The sequence below is a fragment of the Erythrolamprus reginae genome, chromosome 2 (genome assembly GCF_031021105.1).
Source record: "Erythrolamprus reginae isolate rEryReg1 chromosome 2, rEryReg1.hap1, whole genome shotgun sequence".
NCBI classification, from domain to species: Eukaryota; Metazoa; Chordata; class Lepidosauria; order Squamata; family Dipsadidae; genus Erythrolamprus; species Erythrolamprus reginae.
The window spans coordinates 170036799-170062685 of NC_091951.1; the positions used below are offsets into that span (position 1 = coordinate 170036799).

A 25887-nucleotide genomic window follows, 5' to 3' on the forward strand; every position below is an offset into this window, starting at 1 on the left:
CCAACTCCCCCCAGAGATTAGAATTGCCCCCACCCTCCTCGCCTTTCGTAAGCTCCTTAAAACTCAGCTCTACTGTCAGGCATGGGGGAACTGAGATATTCGTTCCCCCTAGGCCTCTACAATTTATGCATGGTATGTTTATATGTATGTTTGGTTTTATAAATAAGGGTTTTTTAGTTGTTTTAGTATTGGATTGTTACATGCTGCTTTTATCACTGTTTTAGCTGCCCCGAGTCCATGGAGAGGGGCGGCATACAAATCCAATAATTAAATAAATAAATAAATAAATAATAATTAATATCAGCATGTGTACAAGGTTTTAGCCACAGCAAACAGTAGCTATTAAAGTGTGCAATGTTATAAAAACACATTTGTTTACTAATTCCTATCTAACAAACAAGCTTTTTTCACATTAAACCAGCAGGATTTAAAATATTTTCAATTTCTTACAACAATCAATGAGTTAGCCTGGTTAGCTTAGTCTCTATTTCCTAGTCTCTATCTCAAAATCTATTTTGCTGGAGAATATTATAAATCTAGCATGCAGTGACTTAGATGGTTAGTCCATATTTCCAAATGCAGAAAGTACAGGCAGTTGCCGGGTTAAGAATCCCCGACCCTAGATATGAACAGGACTTGCCTGTTGCAAAATGGCGGATGGCTGACCTTCTACAGAGCCTAAAATGGCAGATTGCTGACTGGCAGCAGGATCTAACTCAAAATGGCAAATGGTGTTTTCCTACTATAAACCAACAAACTGCTGAAGCTGCGCAATGCTTCCAGGAGAGTCACAAAGTAGTACAGTATATGCATTTTAAATACTGTATTCAGTCTGTTCTCAGTGGTTAATGAAACTGTGCGGCTTCAGTGGTCTGAAGTGTATGTGTAGGTCAGATTACTTTGCCCTTAGGATGGTGAGAGACTGAATTCCAGCCAGTACTTCTTGAACTGGGTTTTCTTTGCTGGAAGTCTGTCTCTCCCATAATTCAGTTTTAAAGTATCTAAATATGCTATTAAAACCACTAACACTCTACTATCTCTGTTTTTGTAACCTTCAGTCGGGCAAACCTGGAAAGTATAGGGTAGGGGTAGGCAAAGTTGGTTCTTCCATGACATGTGGACTTCAACTCCCAGAATTCCTGAGCTAGCATGATTGGCTCAAGAATTCTGGGAGCTGAAGTCCTGAGCCAATCATGCTAGCTCAGGAATTCTGGGAGTTGAAGTCCACAAGTCATAGAAGAGCCAACTTTGCCTACCCCTGGTATAAGACATTGATGGTGATTGATGGTGATTCTATAACATACATGTCAAAAGGGTCAAGTCACAAGGTTATCAGTGATACTCCAGCATCCGGCATTTACTAACACCCAACAGCAAATATTCTCAAAAGCACATCCCATCCTTGAGAGATTTTTGGACTCTTACGAAGGCTGCATGAGAATGGAGTGTGCTCTTACAGGGACTCCAAAGCCCCCAAAAGTCACTTCAGAAGGCTATGCTTTCACCCAGTCACTTCAAAAGCCGTACAGGTTGTGGAGGAGCATTCTCTGAAGCCACCTCAAGAACGAAGACATCAGGTAGGTTGCAGGGGCCTCCCAAAAGAAAGAGAAAGTCATCTGAAGTTGTGCAGTATGAGGCATGAGACACATGCCAGCATGGGGAGTGTGGTGCAGATTTCCTCACAGTTCACAGCTATCTTTATGCACCTTCCACTCAGCAAAGTGTCAAGTAGTTCCATGGGTCAGCCAAGGGAGAGATGGAGGAATGGTTTTCAAGCTCCCTGACAGCTTTCCACAAGCAACCTCACTGGGGAAAGTGACAGTTGACACTTGCCCCCACTGTTTTTTTGCCTGGTCATTTTGGTTTTTTTCCCTATTTAGATAAAGACATATCTCTGAAAGAATGATGCAAATGTCAGTGGTTGTGTCGTAAAATGAAAAACTGCAAGTTTAAATTTTAACCAAAAAAAATTATTCTTGCTGTTCATCTCCAAAATACAGAACAACAGGTATAGCAACCTGTTCTAACTTCAATTTAAATTTGGGTTAAAAACAGGGTTAGGGAACAGAATCAGATCTTAACCAGGGGACTGCCTATAGTTATATTTCATAAAACAGCCACACCTAAATGTTCACCTGCCCACAATTAACCTACTAATTTCCATGATTTGTGATCTACAAATTACTAATTTCTCATCATACTAACCTGATACCTTTAGACAGGTAACTAGATAAGTAATTTACTGCATCTTTAACCACAAAGCACACATTTCATTTGACAGAAATTCATTAAGGTAGCTCTCAAATATTCAACTCTAAGGAACCAGCACACAGCTTCCAAAAGATTGCATATTCACAGCAGTACAGTAATTCCCTAGTATAACTGGACTCATTCTTATTTTATATCAACAACTTGAACTGTAGACTATATGACATGAACTTAATTCTTTATGCTATTAGAAACTATTAATCCCCCCTGTAACTTCAGCAGTAGATTTTATAAAAATGTTCTCTACTTTCTGAATTTTTCTTCAATAAATTAGTGGGTTTGATTTTAAAGTACTGTAATTTTTATATTAGACAATTCACTAGTAATCAAAATCCTTGCTAACATGACACATCTAATATATCATGATTTAAAAACTAAAGTCAGCTCATTTTTTCAAAGGTTCTATTTCACTCATATTCTATCTTTTTTTTTTTTTCCCAATTTCTCACATACTGTACAAATTTAACACATTTACCATGTACAGTCATCCCTTGCTACTTCGCGGTTCATCTTTCACGGATTCGCTACTTCACGGGTTTTTTCAAAGGGGGCTTAAATCCATTAAATCCATTAAAATTTTTAAATCCATTAAAAATTCATAAAGCTCTTCTATAGTACTGTACTCTGTTAAAGAAACTGGTAGGATATCACATGTAGATCCAGCTGAGAAACATTATAGAATGACTGTTTAATGCAAAGGGTGGGTTTTAAAAGTCCAAATATTCGTTAAATACATTAAAAAATATCTTTACTTCGCGAAAATTCGTTTTTCACAGGTGGTTTTGGAACACATCCCCCGCGAAAAAATGAGGGATCACTATATATACCTTCCAATATTATTTACACATAATTTAACATTTTTATCCATTGTTCATAAGGCAATATCTTATTTAATTTTCTCCTTTAACCAACACCAGTCTGCCCCTTTAACTATTTTTCTTGCACTCTTCTCTTTTTCGTCCTCCTACCCGCTTTCCCTTCACTCCTCCTTAACCTCTCTCTCCTTCTCTTTCTCCCTTTCTACTTCCTCTTCTTACGCTCCCTTCCCTTTTTCTCTTTCCTCCTCCTTCCTGCTTTCAACCTCTTTCTCCCTTTCTACTACCTCTTCAACCTTCTAATAACTTTCCCAGAGTGTCTTCTAACCTAATGAATTAAAATAAACATGTACATTAGCAGACTTGATGCTGTACAACTTTAAAAACAAAACAACCACTAATCCTTCATCTTTATTCTATCTGTTTGCTATTTAAATCAACCTTTTTCTGCATTCCCATTCTTTTATTTATAATTACTCTTCTATGATGCTTTTCTGTCCAATCAAAATATATATTATTTTTCAATCTGTTCACACAAACTATGTTTTTTAATTATATCAAAGAGTTTAATATATTCATTTGTGTTTCTGGCACCAAAATCCTTTGTAAATGCTATATGAAGGGAAAGCCTTTGGTCTATCTTATACATCAGTTTGGCCAAGAAATACACTTTTTATGTTCTCTACATTTTCTTTTTATGTTAATTCTATAAACTTTTATATAAACCGAGCACTAGTTTGGTACAATGGCTAAGGTGCCAAGCTGGAAACTAGGAGGCCATGAATTCTAGTCTTCACTCAGGCAGGCATGAAAGGTACCTTGGAGACTTTGGGCCAGTCACTTTTTCTAAGTTCAACTCATATCTCAGGAGTGTGATTTAGAGTGGAATAAACACCCAGGCTGATACTTTTAAAACAACGGGCACTTTTGGAAGTTTTAGAACCTATGTACTACTGTAATCACAAAAAGGATTTCATGAAACCAGTCATTTACTTGTCAGGCCAAATACAATTACATATTTAAAATTAAAATAACATACAGAATTAAAGTATTTAGCATCTATTTATACCTAAAATGATTACATTTATTTGCTTCACTTGTCCCAACTTTAATAATACTAATAAGTTTATTTCCACCCTTTCCATTAGTAAAAAAAATACTTCCAGTCCTCCATTTGTAAAATAATTAGATGCATAGCAGAACTGAAATTAAATTGAATTCCCTTAACCCTTTATCTACCAAGGACTGCAATATTTTTTTTAAAAAATATATTTAAACATAATAAAATGATGGGGGAAACCCTTCCAAAAGTTTTAAAGTAGTGGGCTGCTGTTAGCCGAAGAGGTGTCAAAGGGAATACCAGCTGGGAATGTTGTATTTCTCCATTAATCAGCCACTTCATAGACTTCCTAAGACCCGCTAAGGGATATGATCAAAAAATATCTCAAGAGATTTAATAAGACAGATGGTTTAAAAAGGAGAGCAAAGGGGTGCATGCGCGTGCGCACGCATGCAGTTACTCACACACACACACACACACACACATCCCATATTAACCCCCTAGTAACAAAAAATGCAGCCAATGACCAAACTGACAAAACATTCACAGAAAATATTAAATATGCCTGGAAAATAGACTGTGTTCAGAGAGAAATGTTTGCATCAGTCAGGTAATTCTGGTGGACAAAGGTTTAATTTAAATTTGCAGTGAATTGATTGTTCTCAGCTAATAAACACAGAGAAAACTATCATTTTTAGAACAGGAGATTGCCAGACAAACAACTAATTTAATTGCTTTGAATTAGTGGCCCAAGTTGCAAGTCTGCTATATTTCATAGCAAAACTATATGCCAAATTTGACAGTGGGTTGAGGACAAACTCCAGTATTTTTCCACATCTGCTCTTCAGAGCACAATCAGTAAGACCATCTCATCAATCCCTTGCCCCTGAAATTTTGGCACACTGCTTCAAATCAACAGAGACAAGAAAAAGTTGAGAGTTGAGACCTGAATGAAATCTCCTGAGTCAAATTGTGCTTTGGGGCACACTGACCATGATTTAACATGGGCATAGGAAGGAAGGGAGACTAACAGAAGAAAATATGTACAGATCAGAAATTCAACTATGGAATTAATTGATACTAAATTTGGTTGTTTCCTGGCAGATATATTGTTACCCAACTAGGATTTGTTACCTGTTTGTTTGCAATAGCTTGCCCTGCCAATTCTGGCAAAAAATGATGCTCTCATCAATGAACTACCAAGGAGAAAATCATACCCCCACCAATTCTGGCTGGGCAAGGTACTAATATAAACAAGCAGCAAACTCCACACTCACCCTGATGATGAGATCTAGTTGGGCAACAAAATATCTGCAAGCAAACGACCAAACCCAGAGAGCACCAAACACCCACAAGGATGGCAATTTTCTAAGCTACAGATTGTTACTATTTTTGTGCAATTGACACCTTTAGTCTGATGAAACTTAAAGTCCTCTTCCCAGAAGAATGCATTTAAAGATATAAAATAAAATATATAAACATAGACTGTGTTACAAAGGATGCCACTTATGCTCAATTATGATTATCAAAACATTTTACAGAACAAATAAGTGTGTAATAAGAGTAATATATGTACAGTACTGCTATATTAATCCATTACATCGATTACAAGATAAGCTAAATTTTAATTTTAAGTTAAAACAATTAAGTTGTAATACTTTTTCCATCGAAAATCTATTCACATAACTAGATTGACCCTTGCCGTAGGATATTTGTGCAGTTGAACTGAACCAATTCAGAGTACCTGGTCTCTGTTATAAATCGTTTGTTGAAGCAAGCACCACAGACTAAAGATAAAAAAGGTGGAGAAAAAATATATTCTCCCAAATTAAGATTCTCAGGTCTTCAAGAGAGCAACAAATGGAGGAATTAATTCCCACCTTATGTTGGGAAAGAAGTCATGAGGATCCTCAACCTTCAGTCATTTTGAATATTCTTGTATAAAAGTGCCGGAAGTAGAAGTTTAGTCTGATAAAAAGCTAGAGGTCCTGCAATGTATTTTTTTAATAAGAAACAGAAATCAAGATAAAAGATCACATTAAAAATATTAATTTCAACTAGAAAAATGCAAAAAAAATCCATACCAGTTAAGTAAGATCGCCCATTGCAGTCTTCTATCTCCATCTTGAAGACACTTTGCTAAGAAAAAAAAGAGAGAAAAAACAGAGGTCTGTCAGAGCACCAGGCAAAATAAAACAGGAGCTGGATTATTATTTTGCAATATAACCTTCCCTCCTGGCTCAACTAGGGTATTTGAACATACAAGAGCTAACTAAATTATTTTAATTGTACTACATTAACATATATCTCCAGGTTACAACTGCAACATTATTTGCAACTGGACATCAAACCACATTGTAAAAAAAAAAGAAATATTTCACACATAAACACAAACACAGTTGTGCATTAACAGATGCATAAACACTTTTTCTACTGGGAATAAAAAGCTATATCCATGTCTATATAGTCACATATCAATAACTTGCATGGTTAATAAAAATGTACTAAATATTCCTCCATGTTATTTGCTTTTATGTCTGATATTAGTTGCCATCCATACAAGGGAGGAAACTGTCAGATAATATTAGCTTACAAAATAGAAGCTGAATGCTCCTTTAAAAAGTTGCAAGGAAGATCTATCAATTTTATATGAGGAAGCAATGCTGGGTTCAGTCTTCATTGATTAAGTGGCCACTGCTACTGTAATAGTAAATCCTTTAGTAGCAAGGTACAGTAACAATTGGTGAATGGAAGATGGCAGCAGCAAGGTTTCCGAGAGAGTTGCGGGTTATTACATCTGCTGCGTAATCCTGCTGAGAGCCTAGTCGCTGCCTGGAATAGGAGGGAATTGAAGTTTTAGATAGGATTGCACCTAAGTGATCTCTCTTGCTCTTGTATAGAGGAACTGGGAGTGATATTAAATGACATCTAGAGCAGGGAGCTCCAACCTTGGCAACTTTAAGACTTGTGGACTTCAACTTCCAGAATTCTTCAGCCAGCAAAACAGATTAGAGGCTCGTCCTGCTTCTAATACTTCCTTCCTTGTTGAGAAGGTGGCTGCGCCTTGCAATTCCAAAGAATCCTTAGGAAATGAAATATCTGGACCCCTTGCAGTCAGGATTCAGGCCTGAATATGGGATGAAAATGACACTGGTCACACTTTTTCATGATTTCTGGCAGGAGCAGGACAGGAGTAGTACATCTACCCTTGCTTTACTAGACCTCTTTGCAGTTTTCAATACCATCAACTATACTGTACTCTTCTTTTGAAATAGGTTTAGGGACTGGTAGGGAGACTTAGCCTGATAGTGAGGAGGGATCAAGTGTGCAGCTAGTCACTACACAACCATAAAAGGGCCAGGGCCAGCCCATTGTAAATTCCTTGGAGCCTTACCTAATTGCTCCCAGGGGAGAGCTGCCAGACTCGGGAGATTCCATAGGCAGAACACAATAAAGAAGTAGTTTGAAGTCTACACGTGTAGATCTGGTTGTTGGTGTCTGACAGGGACCGGAAATAAGAGGCACAGCATTGTCTTGATTTATCTCCCTTCATTGAGGCCATTTCCAGTCAGTGTTGATCAGGAGGAAGAATGCTAATCCTTGGCCGATGCTTTGCAGGGTCCTTCAAAAGTCAGGGATTTCTCCACTCCTATTTTAACATCTACATGAAATTGCTGGATGAGATCATCTGTCAATATGGGATGAGATATCGATTATGATACTCAGTTGCCCATTCCTGACCATGGTGAGTTAAATAATGCCACAGCCACCCTTTCTTGGTGCCTGGAGGCTGTTAAGATCTGGATGGGGAGCAATAATTAAAATTGAATCTTGGCGGGATAAAGTAGTTTTGAGTCTTGGAGCTCTTTGATTTTTTGAAAATTAACATCCATCCCTCAACCAATATGTCTGCTCAGTTCCGACATGTACACACACCCATACACACACACATGTGGAAGCATGTTAATTTCATACAACCAATCCTATATTCATTCCCCAGGTTCCAACTCCATATGCGCAGCCTTTTAATGTCTATTTCAAGCTACTTCAATGTAACAAAGGCAACGGGGACAAGTCAGCAAAATGACAACCTCCATGAAGCTCGGGGTTCAAAGCACAACCAAGGCAAATGTGGTTTCAATAGATTTAAGACACAACAAATGCAAAATGACTCCAACAGGTTCAAGACACAATGAAAGCAACTTGGAGTCAATGGGTTCAAGGCACAATGGCAATTTGACATCAATGGGTTCAAATCACAATGAAGGAACCTTGGCTTCAAGGCTACAATGAAGGCAACTTGACTTCAGGGGTTCAAGGTATGACAATGACAATATGTTAACATTCTGAACTCATATTATTTTCAGCCATGCACTGTTAAAACCTGTTCTGAGAATTATAATTTGAAGAATTCTAGAGATGTGAAAGCAATTAAAAATAAAAGTATGAAATTCATTACAACCAAATGCATAGCACTCTTTATTTGGAGTTATTACTAACAATAATATGAACTGTATGTGAAACCTGTACAGTCATAGGTCTTATTCAATTGACAAGTACAGTGGTACCTCTACCAACAAACGCCTCTACATACTAACTTTACTAGATAAGAACCGGGTGTTCAAGATTTTTTTGCCTCTTCTCAAGAACCATTTTCCACTTACAAACCCGAGCCTCCAAAACTGTAACCCGAAAAGGCAGGGAGAAGCCTCCGTGGGGCCTCTCTAGGAATCTCCTGGAAGGAAACAGGGCCGGAAAAGGTGGGGAGAAGCCTCTGTGGACCTCTTTAGAATCTCCTGGGAGGAAACTGTAACCGGAAAATATGGGGAGAAGCCTCCGTGGGGCCTCTCTAGCAATCTCCTGGGAAGAAACAGGGCCTCCACCCACCCTGTGGTTTCCCCAATCGCACACATTATTTGCTTTTACTTTGATTCCTATGGGAAAAATTACTTCTTCTTACAAACTTTTCTACTTAAGAACCTGGTCACAGAACAAATTAAGTTCGTAAGTAGAGGTACCATTGTATTCGTATAAAGCACACAATCCATATTTTCCTAAATGTAAATAGTTGTCTGGAATCAATACAGAATATAGTTTAATTCCAAATATTCTCCCTACTTCCACACAAGAAAAGAAATCTGATTACAAGTGACAATAAGCATTTTTGATAATTAGCTAGAAATTGAATAAAAGCAGAAATTCTACCAAAACATTTAATATAGGGTTACGTCATGCAGCTATGTTTTTTTTTCTAACATAAATCTTACAAGTCTTATAAGAACTTGTGGAGCACTTCTTAGTCTATTTTAATGTAATCTTAGTTTTTTATTTATAAATCTTTGATTTTATTAAAGCTTTTAAATATTCTAAAACTATATTATGCATTGCTTGTTATTAATCACAGTTGGAAGATTAATGTTGACTAGCTTCATTATCAGGTCTCATGAATTTTCTTAATTATTACTGCCAAATAGCGTTGAAGAAGAAATAAAAATAAGAGGAAATTTTTAATTAAATTTTCCCCTCTACCAACACAGAAACCTAGATTCAGGACAAAAGTATTTCTTCAAAAGGTCATTTAAAGGTTAATCTTAATGTTTAATAAACAAGAAACAATAAAAAGGTAGCATCTGGGAACAGGAAGCCTGTGATTAAAAGCACAGAGTTAGCTCCATAATTATCTTTTATTGAAAAATAGCAAAATTATGGACTGTAACAATTGACAATGGAAAATATTAATGAAACAGCAATACTGGATTTTAACTAAACCATCTCATTGGGATGTAACATTTCTGAACAAAGACATATCTTGTTTAGAGAGTGTGCAAAGCCATGTTTTTGTTAACCACGGCAAACTGCTTGAACTAACATCTATGCAATAAAACCTAGTTTATAAATTACAGTGACTGGAGTCACACAAAGCATAGCATAGCATAGCATAGCTGAGCAGAGCACAGAACAAAATAGAACAGAACAGAATTCTTTATTGGCCAAATGATTGGTATGTTTGTGTGTATGTTTGTTTAGGTAATGGGGTTTTTTAAATATTTTAAATTATATTTAGATTTGTCATGAATTGTTGTATCCTGCTGTGAGCCGCCCCGAGTCTGCGGAGAGGGGCGGCATACAAATCTAAATAATAAATAAATAATAATAAAATACACAAGGAATTTGTCTTTGGTGCATATGCTCTCAGTGTACATAAAAGAAAAGATGAATTGGTCAATAAGATACAACATTTAATGATAGTCCGGGATCTACGCATGCGTCGCCTGGACTGACGCACCAAGGGAAAGCTCTCCCACATGAAGAAAAAGAAATAAAAGTTAACCCTTAACTACCCTCTCTAGCTTACTAAAAGTGGACTGAGAGGAGAGTGAACTGAATAAACTGTTGAAAAACTTTACCAGAAGGAGTTAAAAGTTGAAGTAAATAACTCTTTTTGACGCGGTTGGGTGAAGAAGTAAGAACAAAGCGAAGATGGCGTCTGCTGTGGAGCTGGAGAAGAAGATGGACTCGTTGCTTAAAGGTTTTGCTGATATGGGCAAATTGCTCCAAGAGATGAAAAAAGATTTATCGGCACTGGGAACCGGAATGGCGGAACTGAAACAACAAACAAAAACTCAAGACCAAAGGATTGGAAAGCTGGAAGCGGGGAAATCTCGCCAGGAAATTCGCATCATAAATCTTGAAGATAGACAGCGTCGTGCTAACATACGCTTGAGAGGCTTCCCCAAAGATTTTGGGGGGGGCAAACAACTTATTCAACAGATCCTCCAGTGGTTTATCGAGAACAAAGTTACATGTGAGTTGCAAGAATTTGAAAGAGCGCATTGGGCTTTTGGACCTCGCAAGGGTGATTCAAAAGACATTGTTATCAGATTTGTTTCAGAAAGAAGAGCTGCAGAGATTTTTAAAGAACTCAAACAGATTTTAAACTTACGCTACAAAGCTTTTCCAATACGTGTTTTAAAAGATTTATCTGCCAAGACTCTCAAGATGAGAAATCAGATGAGAGAGGTCTCTTCTCAGCTGTATGAAAATGGGATCAAATTTTCTTGGAGATATCCAGCCACCATTATTGTGTTTAAAGATACCAAATTTTTTCAGGCAAAGTCATTAGAAGAAGGAAGAAAGCTGCTTTTACAATTGGGATTAAATCCAGAGGAAGCAATGCAGACCCAGGCATCGATCGACCGGCCAGATGCAGCAGAACCGTTTCGCAAGTCAGAACAAACCAAAGAGGAGAAAATTGCCGAGCTTCAAAGAGAATTGGCCTCACTGCAATCGGAGAAGCGTGATGAGCCGCGTGTCACCAGACAGAAGAAAAAAATAATAAACTGAACTGAGTTGTCGTGCTAATATGGTATTAAGTTTTTCAACTAATTAACTTTTTTTCCCATACTTTTGTACTTCTTGTTGGGGGTTCATGCTAGTTAATAAGGGGAGAGGAGGGAAGGAGGGGGGAATCTTTTATTGTCTTGTAAAATGGGGGAGAAGGGAGGGCTTTCAGAGGGAACGTAGATCTAAGAGTGCCTCTCAGTAACGGAAGGTTTTTTTTCCGTTGCCTTCCCCTGCAGGGAGGTCAGGTTAGGGGCACCAGGGTGTGGATTCATTGGGAAAATAAACAATTCTCCGGCAGGCTCTGTTTTGTTGAAAGAGGAAATGCATTTAGTTTATGTAAATGGGTGATTTAGGCCTTCTATCTCTCAATGTAAATGGTCTTTCATCACAGAAAAAGCGATGTAGAATCATGAAGCTGGCTAAAGACTGTAAGGCAGATATTTTATTCTTTTCAGAGACCCATAAGGGAAGGGAAAAAACAAATAAATTAGTAACAAATATAGAATGGGAAAAAGTTTATCAGTCGAAAGGAACGAATAAATCAAAAGGGGTAGCAATTTTGGTTCACAGAAGAGTGGATTTTCAGTTAAGCAATATTAAGAGAGACAAGGATGGTAGAATGTTATTTATTAAGGGGAAAATAAGAAATAATCTAGTAACTCTAGCGGTTATTTATGCCCCTAACGTAAATGCAAAACAATTTATAATAAATGTAAAACGGAAATTAGATAACTTTGCGGAAGGTATAGTGGTTTTAGCAGGTGATTTTAATTTGGAATTAACAACAGGGAAGGGGGATAAGAAAAAGTTACATTTAAATAAAATTAATATGATGGACCTTCATCAAAATGTAGTTAAAAGAGATACTTTCTATTCTGCAAGACATAATAAATTTAGCTGTATAGATTACATGTTAATTAATAAAACAGATAAGGTTAAGTTGAAGAAAGCAGAAGTGAAAGCCATCTGGCTATCAGATCATGCTCCTATGTTAGCTGTGCTAGAAATAGGGGTTTGTAACAAACAAAGAATTTGGAGGTATAACCCCATTGTCTCTGCAAATGAGGAGAGTAGAACTAAATTACAAAAGGAACTCAATGGATTTTTTAGTATTAATGCAACAGGCGAGATTAAAGAAACAATAGTCTGGGATACACATAAAGCAGTGATGAGGGGTAACTGCATTAGTACGGAAGCTTTCCTTAGGAAATCCTGGAATGTTAAGAGGAATAATCTATTAAAAGAGATAGAATTAATCCAAGAAACCTTAAAAATTACAAGAAACAGAGAATGGAATTTATTATTATCATTTAAGAAAAAGCAATTACAATTACTTGATGAGGAAAATTGGAATAAAATGAAGATGATTATGAAACATAGAATTAGAAGCTGGAACAATAAATCTATGAAGCAAATGGTACATTATTTAAAAAAAAGAAAAGAGAAATCTTTTATCTCTGCTTTAAAAGATAAGGATGGTCTAATAAAACGTAATACTGTAGAAATGGAAAAAATAATGAGAGACTTTTATGGGGAATTATATAAAAAAGAGTATGTTGTTTCACAAACTTCAGAGGTTAAAAAGCAATTAAAGAAAGAGGACAGTCAAATGTTAAATGCAAAAATTACAAGTGAGGAGATATCTAGAGTTATTAAGGGATTGAAACCTGCTAAAGCTCCTGGTCCAGATGGTTTTACAGCTGAATATTATAAAGTGTATATGAATGAATTATTACCGTATATGGAGAAATTGTTTAATAATGTAATGGAAACTTTTGAAACTCCACAGACGTGGAAAATGTCAGAAATTATAACGGTCCCAAAACCAGATCGTGATTTAACGGATCCTAGTTCCTATCGCCCCATTAGCTTGTTAAATCAGGACTACAAGATATTTATGAAAATATTGGCAAATAGGGTGGAGAATATATTACCAAAAATAATTGGAGAAGATCAATATGGATTTGTGAAAGGAAGGAAAATCTTTGAACCAATAAGAAACGTGATTAATGTTCTACATCATGCTACCAGTACCAAAAGGAAATTAAGCATTTTAAAATTAGATGTTTATAAGGCCTTTGATAAAGTTAATCATGAATACCTATTTCAACTATGTAAAGATTTAAATATGGGAAATAAATTTTGTAAAGTTATAGAAACAATATATAAGGATAATGTAGCTCAAATTAGAGTAAATGGCAATAGAACAGAAATGATTAAAATTCAAAATGGAACTAAACAGGGTTGCCCATTATCCCCAATGCTATTTGCATTAGCAATCGAGACCTTAGCAAATAAAATTAGAAATGATAAGGAATGGAGAGGCTATCAAATAGGGGAACTTGAATTGAAATTAAACTTATTTGCAGATGATGCTATAGTAATGTCTGAAACCCCAATTGAAATGATGAAAAAAATAATGATATTACTTCAAGAATTTAAAGATCAATCTGGGCTTAAGGTTAATATAGAAAAATCAGAGATAATATGCTTAAATACTGGCCCCAAAGAGCAAATTGAAATTCAAAAAATCTCAGGATTGAAATTAGGTTGTAAAAAAATGAAATATTTGGGAATTTGGTTATTTAAAAATCCATCAAAAATAACAACGGCCAATTATAACTTAATATGGAAAAAAATCCAGAAGCAGATCAAAAATTGGAAGGGTAAAAATTTAGGAAGAATGGCTAAGATAAGGGCCCTTAAGATGATGATAATACCAAAGATGATGTATTTGTTTCAAGTTTTACCGGGCAGTTTTCCTGAGGCAAAATTAAGAGAATGGGATAATAGACTAAACTTTTGGATTGAAGGAGAGAAAAAATCTAGAATAAGGAAGCATTGGCAGTATGCACAAGAAAAAGAAGGAGGTTGGGGAAGCCCATCCCTAGTACTATATAGAAATGCATTTCAAATCGAAAGGTTAATCGAGCTACAGTTATGGGGGGGGGGAAAAATGGGTAGAATTAGAAAGAGAAATTAATAATATAAATAATAAAGAATTATTATTTAAAAGTTGGAATAGAATTGAAACCAGTACCCTAAGTGATTCTTTTAAAGCATGTTTAGAAATATGGCTTAAATGGCAGAGGACAAGTGGAATAAAGATATCCAAGCTATCAACGTTACATGCACTGAATATAGGGGATGAGGCTAATTTAACTAGAATTATTAAAATATTAAATAGTAAAGGGGTAATGAGAATGGAACAGTTATATGAGAAAGATGGAAGAGTTAGTAGAACTAGATTGGAATGGTTGATCGGTAAACAGCAATGGTTGCAGATTAATGCAATATGTACATGTTTAAATAAAAGTGAGAATAAAGAAGCCTTCTTACGAGAAGAAAATAGCTTGGAAAAAATAATAAGGGTAAAGATAAATGAAAGTAAAGGACAAGCCAGTAACATATATAGAATGCTATTGCAGAGGCAAGAAGAAGTAGTTAAAAGTTTAACAACATGTTGGCAGGATGACTTACAAATATACGAAAGAGAAATGGAAGAAATAATAGTAAATATATATAAGATTAAAAACACGAGAGTTAAAGAGACGAGAAGAAAAATCTTACATAAGTGGTACTATAAACCTGCACAACTTGCATACTTCCAGGGGAAAGGGTAAATGCTGGCATGGATGCCAGAAAAAAGGAATCTTTATGCATATGATCTGGGAATGTACAGAAATACAGAAATTCTGGAAGGTAGTCCAGAATGAAATTAATAAAATGTTAAACATTAATTGGATAATTACAAAAGAAACAGCAATCTTAATTAAATATAGGGAACTAGGAGAATCTAAAGAAATTAAAACTGTAGCATTGGAAAGTGCTCAAGCGGTGATAGTATTAGGATGGAAAGACTCTACAAAATGGACACTACAGAATTGGTACTGGTACATGGTGGATTACATACATTTTGAAATTATGGAAATAAGATTAAATAATTTTGATGAGAATAAACTAGAGCAGTGTTTTTCAACCAGTGTGCCGTGGCACACTAGTGTGCCGCGAGACATGGTCTGGTGTGCCGCGAAGCTCAGCAAGAGAGAGAAAGAGAGAGAGAGAGAAAGAAAGAAAGAGAGAGAGAAAGAAAGCAAGAGAGAAAGAGAGAAAGAAAGCAAGAGAGAGAGAGAGAGAAAGAGAGAGAGAGAAAGAAAGCAAGAGAGAAAGAGAGAGAGAAAGCAAGAGAGAAAAAGAGAGAAAGAAAGAAAGTAAGAGAAAGAGAGGCAGGAAAGGAGGGAGAGGTAGAAAGAGAGCAAAAAAGAGAGGAAGGAAGAGAGAAAGAAAGAAAGAAAGAGGGATGGACAGAGAGGGGAAGGAAGGAAGACAGAGAAAGAGGGAGAGAAATAGAGCGAAAGGGAGGAAGAGGGAGAATTTTTTTTGTCCAAACTTTTTTTAGCCCCCCCACTCGCCCCCGCTCAATGTGCCCCATGATTTTGTATACGTAAAAAATGTGCCGCAGCTCAAAAAAGGTTGAAAATCACTGAACTAGAGAAGCTGATGGTGCGATGGAACAAGGTAAAAGATTATATGTTAAGTAGAATCTGTGATGTAAATACGAAAAATAAACTACAATCACTCTTTTAGTAAAAAAGCGTTCAAGATAGAGCCAAGGATCAATAGATAGACAAATAACTTAAAAGTCTTTGAATCCTCCTATAGGGGTGGTGGGGGTGACGGGGTGTGTGTGTTGTTTGGTGATGGGCACATGCACTGTGCACTGTTATATGTTTGTTTTTTGTAAACCTATAAAATCAATAAAATTTATTTTTTTTAAAAAAATGATAGTCCGGGTACAAATAAGTAATCAAATCATATTAGGAACCAGTCAATATAAATTGTAAAGATACAAGCAACAAAGTTACAGTCATATAGTCATTAATGAGAGAAGGTGGGTGATGGGAATGATGAGAAGATTAATAGTGGTGCGTGCAGACTTAGGAAATAGTTTGACAGTGTTGAGGAAATTATTTGTTAGCAGAGTGACGCCGTTCGGGGGGAAAACTGTTCTTGTGTCTAGTTGTGCTGGTGTTCTGGAGCACTGCAGTGCTCCATAACATCGCTTTGAGGGTAGGAGTTGAAGCAGTTTGTGTCCAGGATGCGAGGGGTAAGTAAATATTTTCACAGCCCTCTTTTTGACTTGTGTAGTATACAAGTTCTCAATGGAAGGCAGATTGGTAGTAACTGTTTTTTCTGCAGTTCTAATTATCCTCTTTATTAATACAGTGGCTTAATACAGTGTACTAAATAATTAGGTTGTATACCATGGCCAAAATCCAGGCACAAGGCAGCCCGGCCATATTTACAATGGCAGGGACATTTCAACTTTCCCCACTTACCTAACTCTTCCCATCCCACCTCTGCCCTGTTGGCTGCCTTGCACTCTACCATCTCTGCCGGCCCTACTGTCCCTAGGTGATCTTCAAGTCTTCCCCCTCTGCCACTGTTGTTGAGGCACACCTGTCTGACCCTTCTAGAGGCAAGTGCTAGATGCAAATGCAGTCTTCTCAAAAGACTTTGGAAGTTCTCAGAAGGCTACCAAAGTTTTATGTGCAGGCAAAATTTTTATCGAAAACAGAAAACACAAACAGAAAAAAGACCATAACAACCACAAAATCAACAAACATATATAAATTTCACATTTACATTTCTGACTCTACGATTTCCCCTTTTTCTTTAAAGTTAATTTGAGTCTTCTATCTTTTCTATCCAACTATAGTTTCCCCCATACGGTATAATGTTCTTTATCTTGTTTATTATGTAATTCTAATGTAAGTTTGCTTAATTTTGCACAATTTACCATTTTCCTAATCACCATCTCTTCACTTGGTATGTTTTCTTTTTCCCAATTTTGTGTGAAAATCAACCTTGCCACTGTTAATATATATATGTGCTATTAAATAATAATCTGCCTTTCTATGTTGTCCTCTAATAATTCCTAGGAGATATATTTCTGATTTCAATTCTATTTCATAATTTAAAATTTCTTTTAACCAATTTTTTAATCATAGACCAGAATTTTTTTGTTTCCGAACATGTCCACCAAATGTGATAATATGTGCCGGTAGCTGATTTGCATTTCCAACATTTATTACTTATGCTTGGATATATTTTGGCTAGGCGTGCTGGAGCATAATGCCACCGGTAAAACATCTTATATAAGTTTTCTTTTTACGGTACTGAAAGGGCCATTTTATAATTAATTTTCCATAATCTTTCCCAATCTTCTAACTGGATAGGGTAGCCAAAATTGGTCATCCACACTATCATATTATGTTTTACTGTTTCGTCTATATTTTACTAGCTTACCGTAATTGTTGCGAATGTTTAGAATTTTGATCATGTGACTGCAGAGACATTGCGATGGGTGTAACTTCAAAAACCAGGTGTAAATACTAATTTGTTTAGCATCCTCATAACTTCCAACTGTCGCTTAATAAATGATTGTTAACTGAGGACTACCCACATACAATTTGCAGTAAGTTGCCTGTATACAACATTAAGAGTATGAATGAAAGTCCCATTAAGTAACATTCACCTTTCATTAAGTGTGTTTTATCTTAGGCTGAAAACTATTCTTGGAAACGTAATGGCTTTCACAATCTTTGAACATCAGAATGGAACAAAATCTGCAAACGTTTCCTGCAGGAGTTTTCAGAATACGACCATGATAGTGAACCTGTGGCATGCAGTCACCCCAGTTCAGCTCCACCGTATATATGCACATGCCTCCTGCCAGCCAACTGGTCTTTGGGTCTCTGCCGTACCTGCGGGTGGGCAGAGCATGTGGGGTTGCATTTGTATGTGCAGGGTGCACAGGTGGGGCACATGCAGGGGGTCACACACGCAGGTGTAAGAGCAAGGCACATACGAGGAGTCACATGTGCATGCATGGGAGGTGGGGCATACGCATGGGGCTGTGCACACTGCATTTGGAGGGTTGGGGTGTGCATGTCGAGGCTCGACTACTGTAATGCTCTCTACATGGGGCTACCTTTGAAAAGTGTTCGGAAACTTCAGATCGTGCAGAATGCAGCTGCGAGCGCTACCATGGGCTTTCCTAAATATGCCCATGTCACACCAACACTCCGCAGTCTGCATTGGTTGCCGATCAGTTTCCGGTCACAATTAGTGTTGGTTATGACCTATAAAGCTCTTCATGGCACCGGACCAGAATATCTCCGGGACTGCCTTCTGCCGCACGAATCCCAGCGACCAGTTAGGTCCCACAGAGTTGGCCTTCTCCGGGTCCCGTCAACTAAACAATGTTGTTTGGCGGGACCCAGGGGAAGAGCCTTCTCTGTGGCGGCCCCGACCCTTTGGAACCAACTCCCCCCAGATATCAGAGTTGCCCCCACCCTCCTAGCCTTTCGTAAGCTCCTTAAAACCCACCTGTCATTAGGCATGGGGGAATTGACTTTTTCCCTCCCCCTAGGCTTATAAAATTTATTCATGGTATGCTAGTATGTATGATTGGTTTCTAAATTGGGGGGGTTTTTTGGTTTTTTTTTAAATTAACTTAAATATTAGATTTGTTTACATTGTATTATTATTGCTGTGAGCCGCCCCGAGTCTGCGGAGAGGGGCGGCATACAAATCTGATTAATAAGTAAATAAATAAATAAATGTACGCTTGCATGCTTGCACGTGAGCACTTTGGGCACTTCGAGCAAAAAACGTTAGCCATCACTGGAATATGAGATACCTCTGTCCAGCATTTATTTCTCTTCCATATATAGTTAACTTGTTCTGATTGTTGTAAGTAACTGCATCACTAACAGAGTTTGTTAAAAAAAAAAAAGGTTGACAAAGCCCACTGTGGGACTATTTCAGCACGGAACAAGGAACTGTGAGGTTTACTAGCTTTCTGTATTGTATAGTTTTGTTGCAAGAATCATCACAAACCAGAACACTGTAGATTTCTTAGGATAACATACTAAAGAATGCTTTTGCTGCAACTGATATTTTGAGTGTGACAATAAGTACCTAATACTGGGTAACTATGGGAACATGACGTTTTAGGCAGCGTAGAAGCCCTCACAAATATTTATACGTTCTGGAGTTTTAAAAAGCAGTTTTGATTATTTTGAGAGTAAGTTCCAGATTAATTTGAAATGTCAAAGGCAGTCAGACAAAAAGGTTAATTTAGCAACTTGGTAACTGAATGTTTGGCAACATGTGAAATTCAGTTGCTAATGAGGTCCACAATAGCCTTTTTCTGGAAAAGCTTTCAGTTCTGTGGATACTTTTTCCCTCTGTTCTCCTTCTGAAACCTCGGAGCCTCACTTACATCTACTCAGAGAAAGAATGCTTGTCTAATATGGCTAAATTAATCAATTCAGAACAAGCAGACCAGGTCTTCATATTTTCACATGCTTTAGAACAGACTTTGATAATTTAAAAAGATGCACACTATGGTATTATTTCACCTCCAAGGGAAAGTAAAATTCATGCTACCCTGGGATATAAATCAAATACAAGTTTTCAGACTTCACCTATTACAAGTAAGAAACAGGACCACTGTCTAGAATCCCCTCCGGGCTCTGTGAGTTGAGAACATTAGCACGCTAAAAGTAGAGCACAGTGGCATCCGAAGCCCTTGAAGTTCTTTTCTACTTTTGAAATAATGAATTTTTCCTCCCGGAGTGACTAAACCTGGGGAATAAAGCCTTCAGAAGTAACCCAATTATTTTAAATACACATGCACACTGGAACTTTGGCATGATGTTGTTGATTTGCAACCTTTACAAAAGGAAGAAAGACCAGTGTTTTCTTGATCGAAAGCAGTTACTGAAAAACTGCAGGGAAACAAAACCTAGGCAGACCTCAGTGTAGATGCCCTGTGTGTGTGTTTGTGTGTGTGTATGTATGTATGTGTGTGTGTAAACAAATAAAATCCATCTCATACGACTCGCTTATGTGAGCAAAATAGCTTGAAATAGATCTATACTAGTCTTCCTTTCTTTTTATTATCAGCAAAAATATCTTACATATATACAGTGGTACCTCTTCCTTAAAAACGTCATTCATTCCGTGACCAGGTTCTTAAGTAGAAACGTTCCTAAGTAGAAGCAATTTTCCCATAGGAATCAATGTAAAGTCAAATAATGTGTGCAAACCCATTAGGAAAGAAATAAAAGCTCAGAATTTGGGTAAGAGGAGGAGGAGGAGGAAGAAGAGGAGGAAGAGGACAGCCGCTGCTGAAGGAAGAAAGTGAGGTGAGGGGAATCAAAAGAATCCAAAACTTTAAGGCTTAAAAAAAAAGAGTGATTCTGAGGCGACAAGGAGGAACATGCGCCTCCCATACACCCAGCATGAGGCTGCCTCCCATACACTGCGCCAGAGAGAAACCCAGGGGGAATGGCAGGAAACTATTATTATTATTATTTATTAGATTTGTATGCCGCCCCTCTCTGCAGACTCGGGGCAGCTCACAGCAACAATAGAAACAATATATTACAAATCCAATAATTAAAAAATCATTAAAAAAAACCTTATTAAAAAAACAAAACATACACACAAACATACCATGCATAACATGTATGGGCCTGGAGGGAAAGGAGTATCTCAATTCCCCCTTGCCTGACGACAGAGGTGGGTTTTAAGGAGCTTGCGAAAGGCAAGGAGGGTGGGGGCAATTCGACGGGACCCGGAGAAGGCTGACTCTGTGGGATCTAACCGGTCGCTGGGATTCGTGCGGCAGAAGACAGTCCCGGAGGTATTCTGCCCCGATGCCATGAAGGGCTTTATAGGTCATAACCAACACTTTGAATTGTGACCGGAAACTGATCGGCAACCAATGCAGACTGCGGAGTGTTGGTGTAACATGGGCATACCTAGGAAACTGGCTGGGCCTTTGTGCCACTCTCAAATTTCCTGGGAAATTTCCCCCCGCTCCGGTTCTTAAGTAGAAAATGGTTCTTAAGAAGAGACAAAAAAATCTTGAACACCCGGTTCTTATCTAGAAAAGTTCTTAAGTAGAGGCGTTCTTAAGTAGAGGTACCACTGTGTATGTAAGATATGAAAAAGAAAGAAGACTAGTATAGATCTAATGAAAAGGAAGGTGTGTATACACCCACCCACCCACCCATATTTTTCAAAGTATAAGGCACACTTTTTTCCTCCCTAAAAGAGGCTGAAAATTTGGATGCGTCTTATATTCCGAATGTAGCTTTTTCGAAATTTTTCCCTCCAGTCCTAACTAGGTGCTAATGATCTTCCTGGCTTCCTCCCCCCTCCAAAGAAGGTTTTTTCCCAGCCCTAAGTATTTGCAGGCTTGTTTTCATTCCTACTCCCTCTGAAAAAGGTTTTTTCAGCCCTAACCATGGGATGAAATAATGAGCTGAGGCTGAACAGACTAATTACACTAGCCAGATGAATACCTGGTAGGTAGATTTTGTCCCCCTATTTTCCTTCCCCAAAAGTAAGATGCGTCTTATACTCCAGTGCCTTATGTACTCCAAAAAGTATGATGTGTGTGTGTATGTGTGTGTGTGTGTATGTATGTACATATGTATGGATATGTATATATTCATTAGCAGCAAAAATATGTTACATATACACATACACACACACACACACACACACAGTGTCATCAAGAAAATATAGACTTTCCTTAGAATACAACCAGCTTCCCCACTCCTTCCTCACCTGCTTAACTCTATCCTGCTGAAAAGGAAAGATATGAATGGGATGGAACACAATGCCAAAAGCTAAGCTACATCTACATCTGCCAGCTTGAAACCACACACACAAACACACACACATTCGCGTACACACTCTTTCTCTCTCTTTCTCTCTCTTACACTGGGGTAGCAATTCAAAAGAACCCTTCTAAGGTGTTTTTTTTCTAAACTGTGAACCATACAAATCTAATATTCAAATATACACAACAGAAGTAAACAGGTTATGAAGGCAAAGACGTTGCATGGCAACATGACAAACAATCCTAGTCACATCAGCAGGATCCACAAATCTCTTGCATCGGCACAATTGTGTGACTAAAACTATGGAATTTAATTTAAAAAACTGTTTTAATAAGCAATTTGCATATTTTGGAGCTCAAACAACAATAATATTTTCCAAAGCTCAAAGAAGTGGGTACCAATAACATATTTGTTTATATTGTCCTTTAACTGGGTGGGATTCTTTAAGCATCTTCTAATTACAACACGGGCTGGCAAAACTCATCTCTTTCCCAACAGCATACTTTATCTAAAATGAAACAAGGCCAAGAGAGGATCATTCCACACTCTCCTAATATTCCCAGCCGCCCAGTAATCCAAACAAATTGTCTAGCATTACTGGAAAACACGAAGTTGAACATTGTGCTGGTGAGCAACTAATGCCAGCTGATGGGGGGAAAACTGCTTCTGGAATTATGGGCAGGTCAGTAAGCTTGTGACACCAAGGAAATTGTATGGCAAAGCAATGATTCAAAATAATGATCTAGGTTCATATGAATTTCTTCAAACCAGTATTATTGCATCATTCTTTTTTTTTAAAAAAATCTTTATTGGTTTTGTTAAAAAGAATGACAAAACATTCAAACATGTATATTTACATATAACACATGCATTTGATATATAATGTTAAACATGGATGTCAACTATCTCATTGACACTTTCGTTTTACAGCTTATTGGTACTATATTTTTGTATTTCCTATGTTCTTTTTGTTTACATTAGTATCATTCTTATTCATTTCTATTAATATAGCATTTTAGAGTCTAATTATTGTTACATTAAATTATTTTAAATCAACCGGAACCCACTCTTTCTCCTAATAAAACATTATTTTCTGAATTCAGTTAGAAATTTTTTCTTTTCTAGATACAGTGATACCTTGTCTTAAAAACTTAATTGGTTCTAGGACGAGGTTCTTAAGGTGAAAAGTTTGTAAGACGAAACAATGTTTCCCATAGGAATCAATGGAAAAGTGATTAATGCGTGCAAGCCCAAAATTCAGCCCTTTTGCCAGCCGAAGCACCCATTTTTGCGCTGCTGGGATTCCCCTGAGGCTCCCCTCTATGGGAAACCCCACCTCTGGACTTCTGTGTTTTTGCGATGCTGCAGAGGAATCCCATCAGGGGAATCCCAGCTTCGCAAAAACAAGCACTTCGCTGGCAACTGAAGTCCAGAGGTGGGGTTTCCCAGTGAAGGGAGCATCAGTGAAATCGCAGCATCGCAAAAACACTGAAGTCCTCGAAACCCCACCTCTGAACCTCTGTGTTTTTGCGATGCTGCGATTTCACTGAGGCTCCCCTTGCTGGGAAACCCCACCTCCGGACTTCCGTTGCAGGCAAAGCGCCTGTTTTTCCGCTGCTGGGATTCTCCTGCAGCATCGCAAAAACACGGAAGTCCAGAGGTGGGTTTTCCCATGGACGGGAGTCTCAGGGGAATCTCAGCAGTGCAAAAACAGGTTCTTCACTGGAAACGGAAATCCGGAGGTGGGACATAACAGTGGCGGCAGTGGATTTGTAAGGTGAAAATAGTTTGTAAGAAGAGGCGAAAAAATCTTAAACCCTGGGTTTGTATCTCGAAAAGTTTGTATGACGAGACGTTTGTAAGATGAGGTATCACTGTATAAGGTAAGATGACTAGGGTCGTGGCTGATTTCACCAGCCATTTTGCCCACATCCAAATAATTGAAAATCATTTTTAAAAGTACGGCCTTGCTCTGCATAAGTCTCTAAGCTAATCTGCAACAACTGCAATGTGCTATACAAGCTACAGCCAATGAGTGTGGTGTCTTATAGGTTTAAGGTATTGAAAACGCCAGAGTGTCTGCTACACATCTATTTGACTTTCAGATTCAGCAATAAATCTTTATAACATTGCAACTATTAATTGCTATTAATATATGTGTAATATAAAACATACAACACTGATTGTATATAGATATTTTGTACCTCCTGTCCAATGTCAGACAAGTCTACTTTCTCTTTGCAGGTTTACCGTATATAATATTTTTCTATTATATTTGTGTGTGATATATATTTAAAAAAAGGTGTATCCTTCCTCAAATCATCAAGAATATGATGTGCTGGTGCCTGGAGGTTATGAGAGTCTGGATGGGAGTTAAGAGGCTCAGACGTAACCCTGACAAGACTGAGTGGCTATGGGTATTGGCTCTGAAACACTGTATCGACTGTCCATCCTTGGTTCTCGGGGGGAAGAAATTGTCCCCCTTAGAACGGCTTCGCAATTTGGGTATCTTCCTGGACTCACAGCTAAGATTAGACCAACATTTGACAGCTGTAGCTAGGAGGACCTTTGCACAGGTCCACCTAGTGCACCAATTTTGACCCTACTTGGATCAGGAAGCTCTTCTTATAGTCACTCATGCCTTTGTCACCTCACAGTTAGATTACTGCAACATGCTCTACATGGGGCTACCCCTGAAGAGTGTTCAGTGAGTACAGTTGATCCAGAATGCAGCTGCGCTAGTTGTTGTGGGTGCACCTAGGCTCACCCACACTAGACCAATCCTCCCGATTGATCTCCAGATGCAATTCAAGGTGTTGGTCATTACCTTTAAAGCCCTACATGGTTTAGGGCCAGACTATCTTCGAGACCACCTTCTACAATATCGCTCCCAGAGACTGGTAAGGGACCACAGAATTGGTCTTCTCTGGGTCTAATCAGCTAAACAGTGTCGGCTGGCGGGCCTGCAGGGGAGGGCCTTCTCTGTGGCTGCCCCGGCTCTCTGGAACCAGTTACCTCCTGAGATCCAGACTACCCCCAACCTATTGGCTTTCCAGAAAGTGGTAAAGATCTGGCTTTTCTGACAGGTCTAGGGCTGCTGGTCTTATGGTAATAACCAGCGATATCTGACCATGAACGGTATGCAGGGGTCTAACTATGAATTGTAAACTGTTTTTAACTGTTTTAAGAGGTTTTTGTATTATTATTGATGTTTTATATTTCTGCTGTGAGGGAGTTGGGCGGCATAGTTAACAATCAAACAAATAAATAAATAATAAAAATAAAGACTTCCAGGGAAGAGCTCAGCTGGGCCGGATGTGTCCCCCTAGGTCCCATTTTTTGCCACAATAGCCTCCTGCAACCTTCTGCCAGTGAAAAAGGAGCTCTGTGTAACCCTTCGGGCTCCATTTTATCTGGTAGAGGCACTACAGGTTGGTCCTTCGCTGTTTTCAGGTAGGCACCATGGGTCAGATATAAATACTCTACATCTGTATCTGGCCCCTAGGCCTTGAGTTTGACACCCCTGCCCAAGAAGAATCATATTTTTCAGTGTATAAGACGCACACACAAAGTGTGTGGAAATGTCTGTGCATTTTATACAGCGAATGTTGTCAAAGCCCCGCCCACTCACTGGCCTCCAGTCTTCAGCCTCTGCCTCCCAGCAATTTTCCTTCTTGCAGGAAACAACAAATTG

General features: G+C 38.0%; 1 protein-coding gene across 12 annotated transcripts in view; it reads right to left on the reverse strand.

The window, feature by feature from the left end:
• IKZF4 (IKAROS family zinc finger 4) overlaps window positions 1-25887 on the reverse strand; it is an 81335-nt gene that overhangs the window by 36638 nt on the left and 18810 nt on the right. For 4 of the 12 annotated variants that reach the window (XM_070740386.1, XM_070740384.1, XM_070740382.1 and 1 more), the window contains exons 2-4: window positions 7092-7270; window positions 6228-6282; window positions 6024-6131 (exon numbers count right to left, since the gene is read on the reverse strand). Coding sequence is in view for 3 of the 12 variants with exons in the window: in XM_070740374.1 (XP_070596475.1) it covers window positions 6228-6282 (55 nt within the window). In the remaining 9 variants the exon portion in view is untranslated. Of the gene's footprint in view, window positions 1-6023; window positions 6132-6227; window positions 6283-7091; window positions 7271-7537; window positions 7832-25887 lie in introns of those variants that run through there. The other 8 variants (XM_070740374.1, XM_070740385.1, XM_070740383.1 and 5 more) reach the window with 4 other exon arrangements.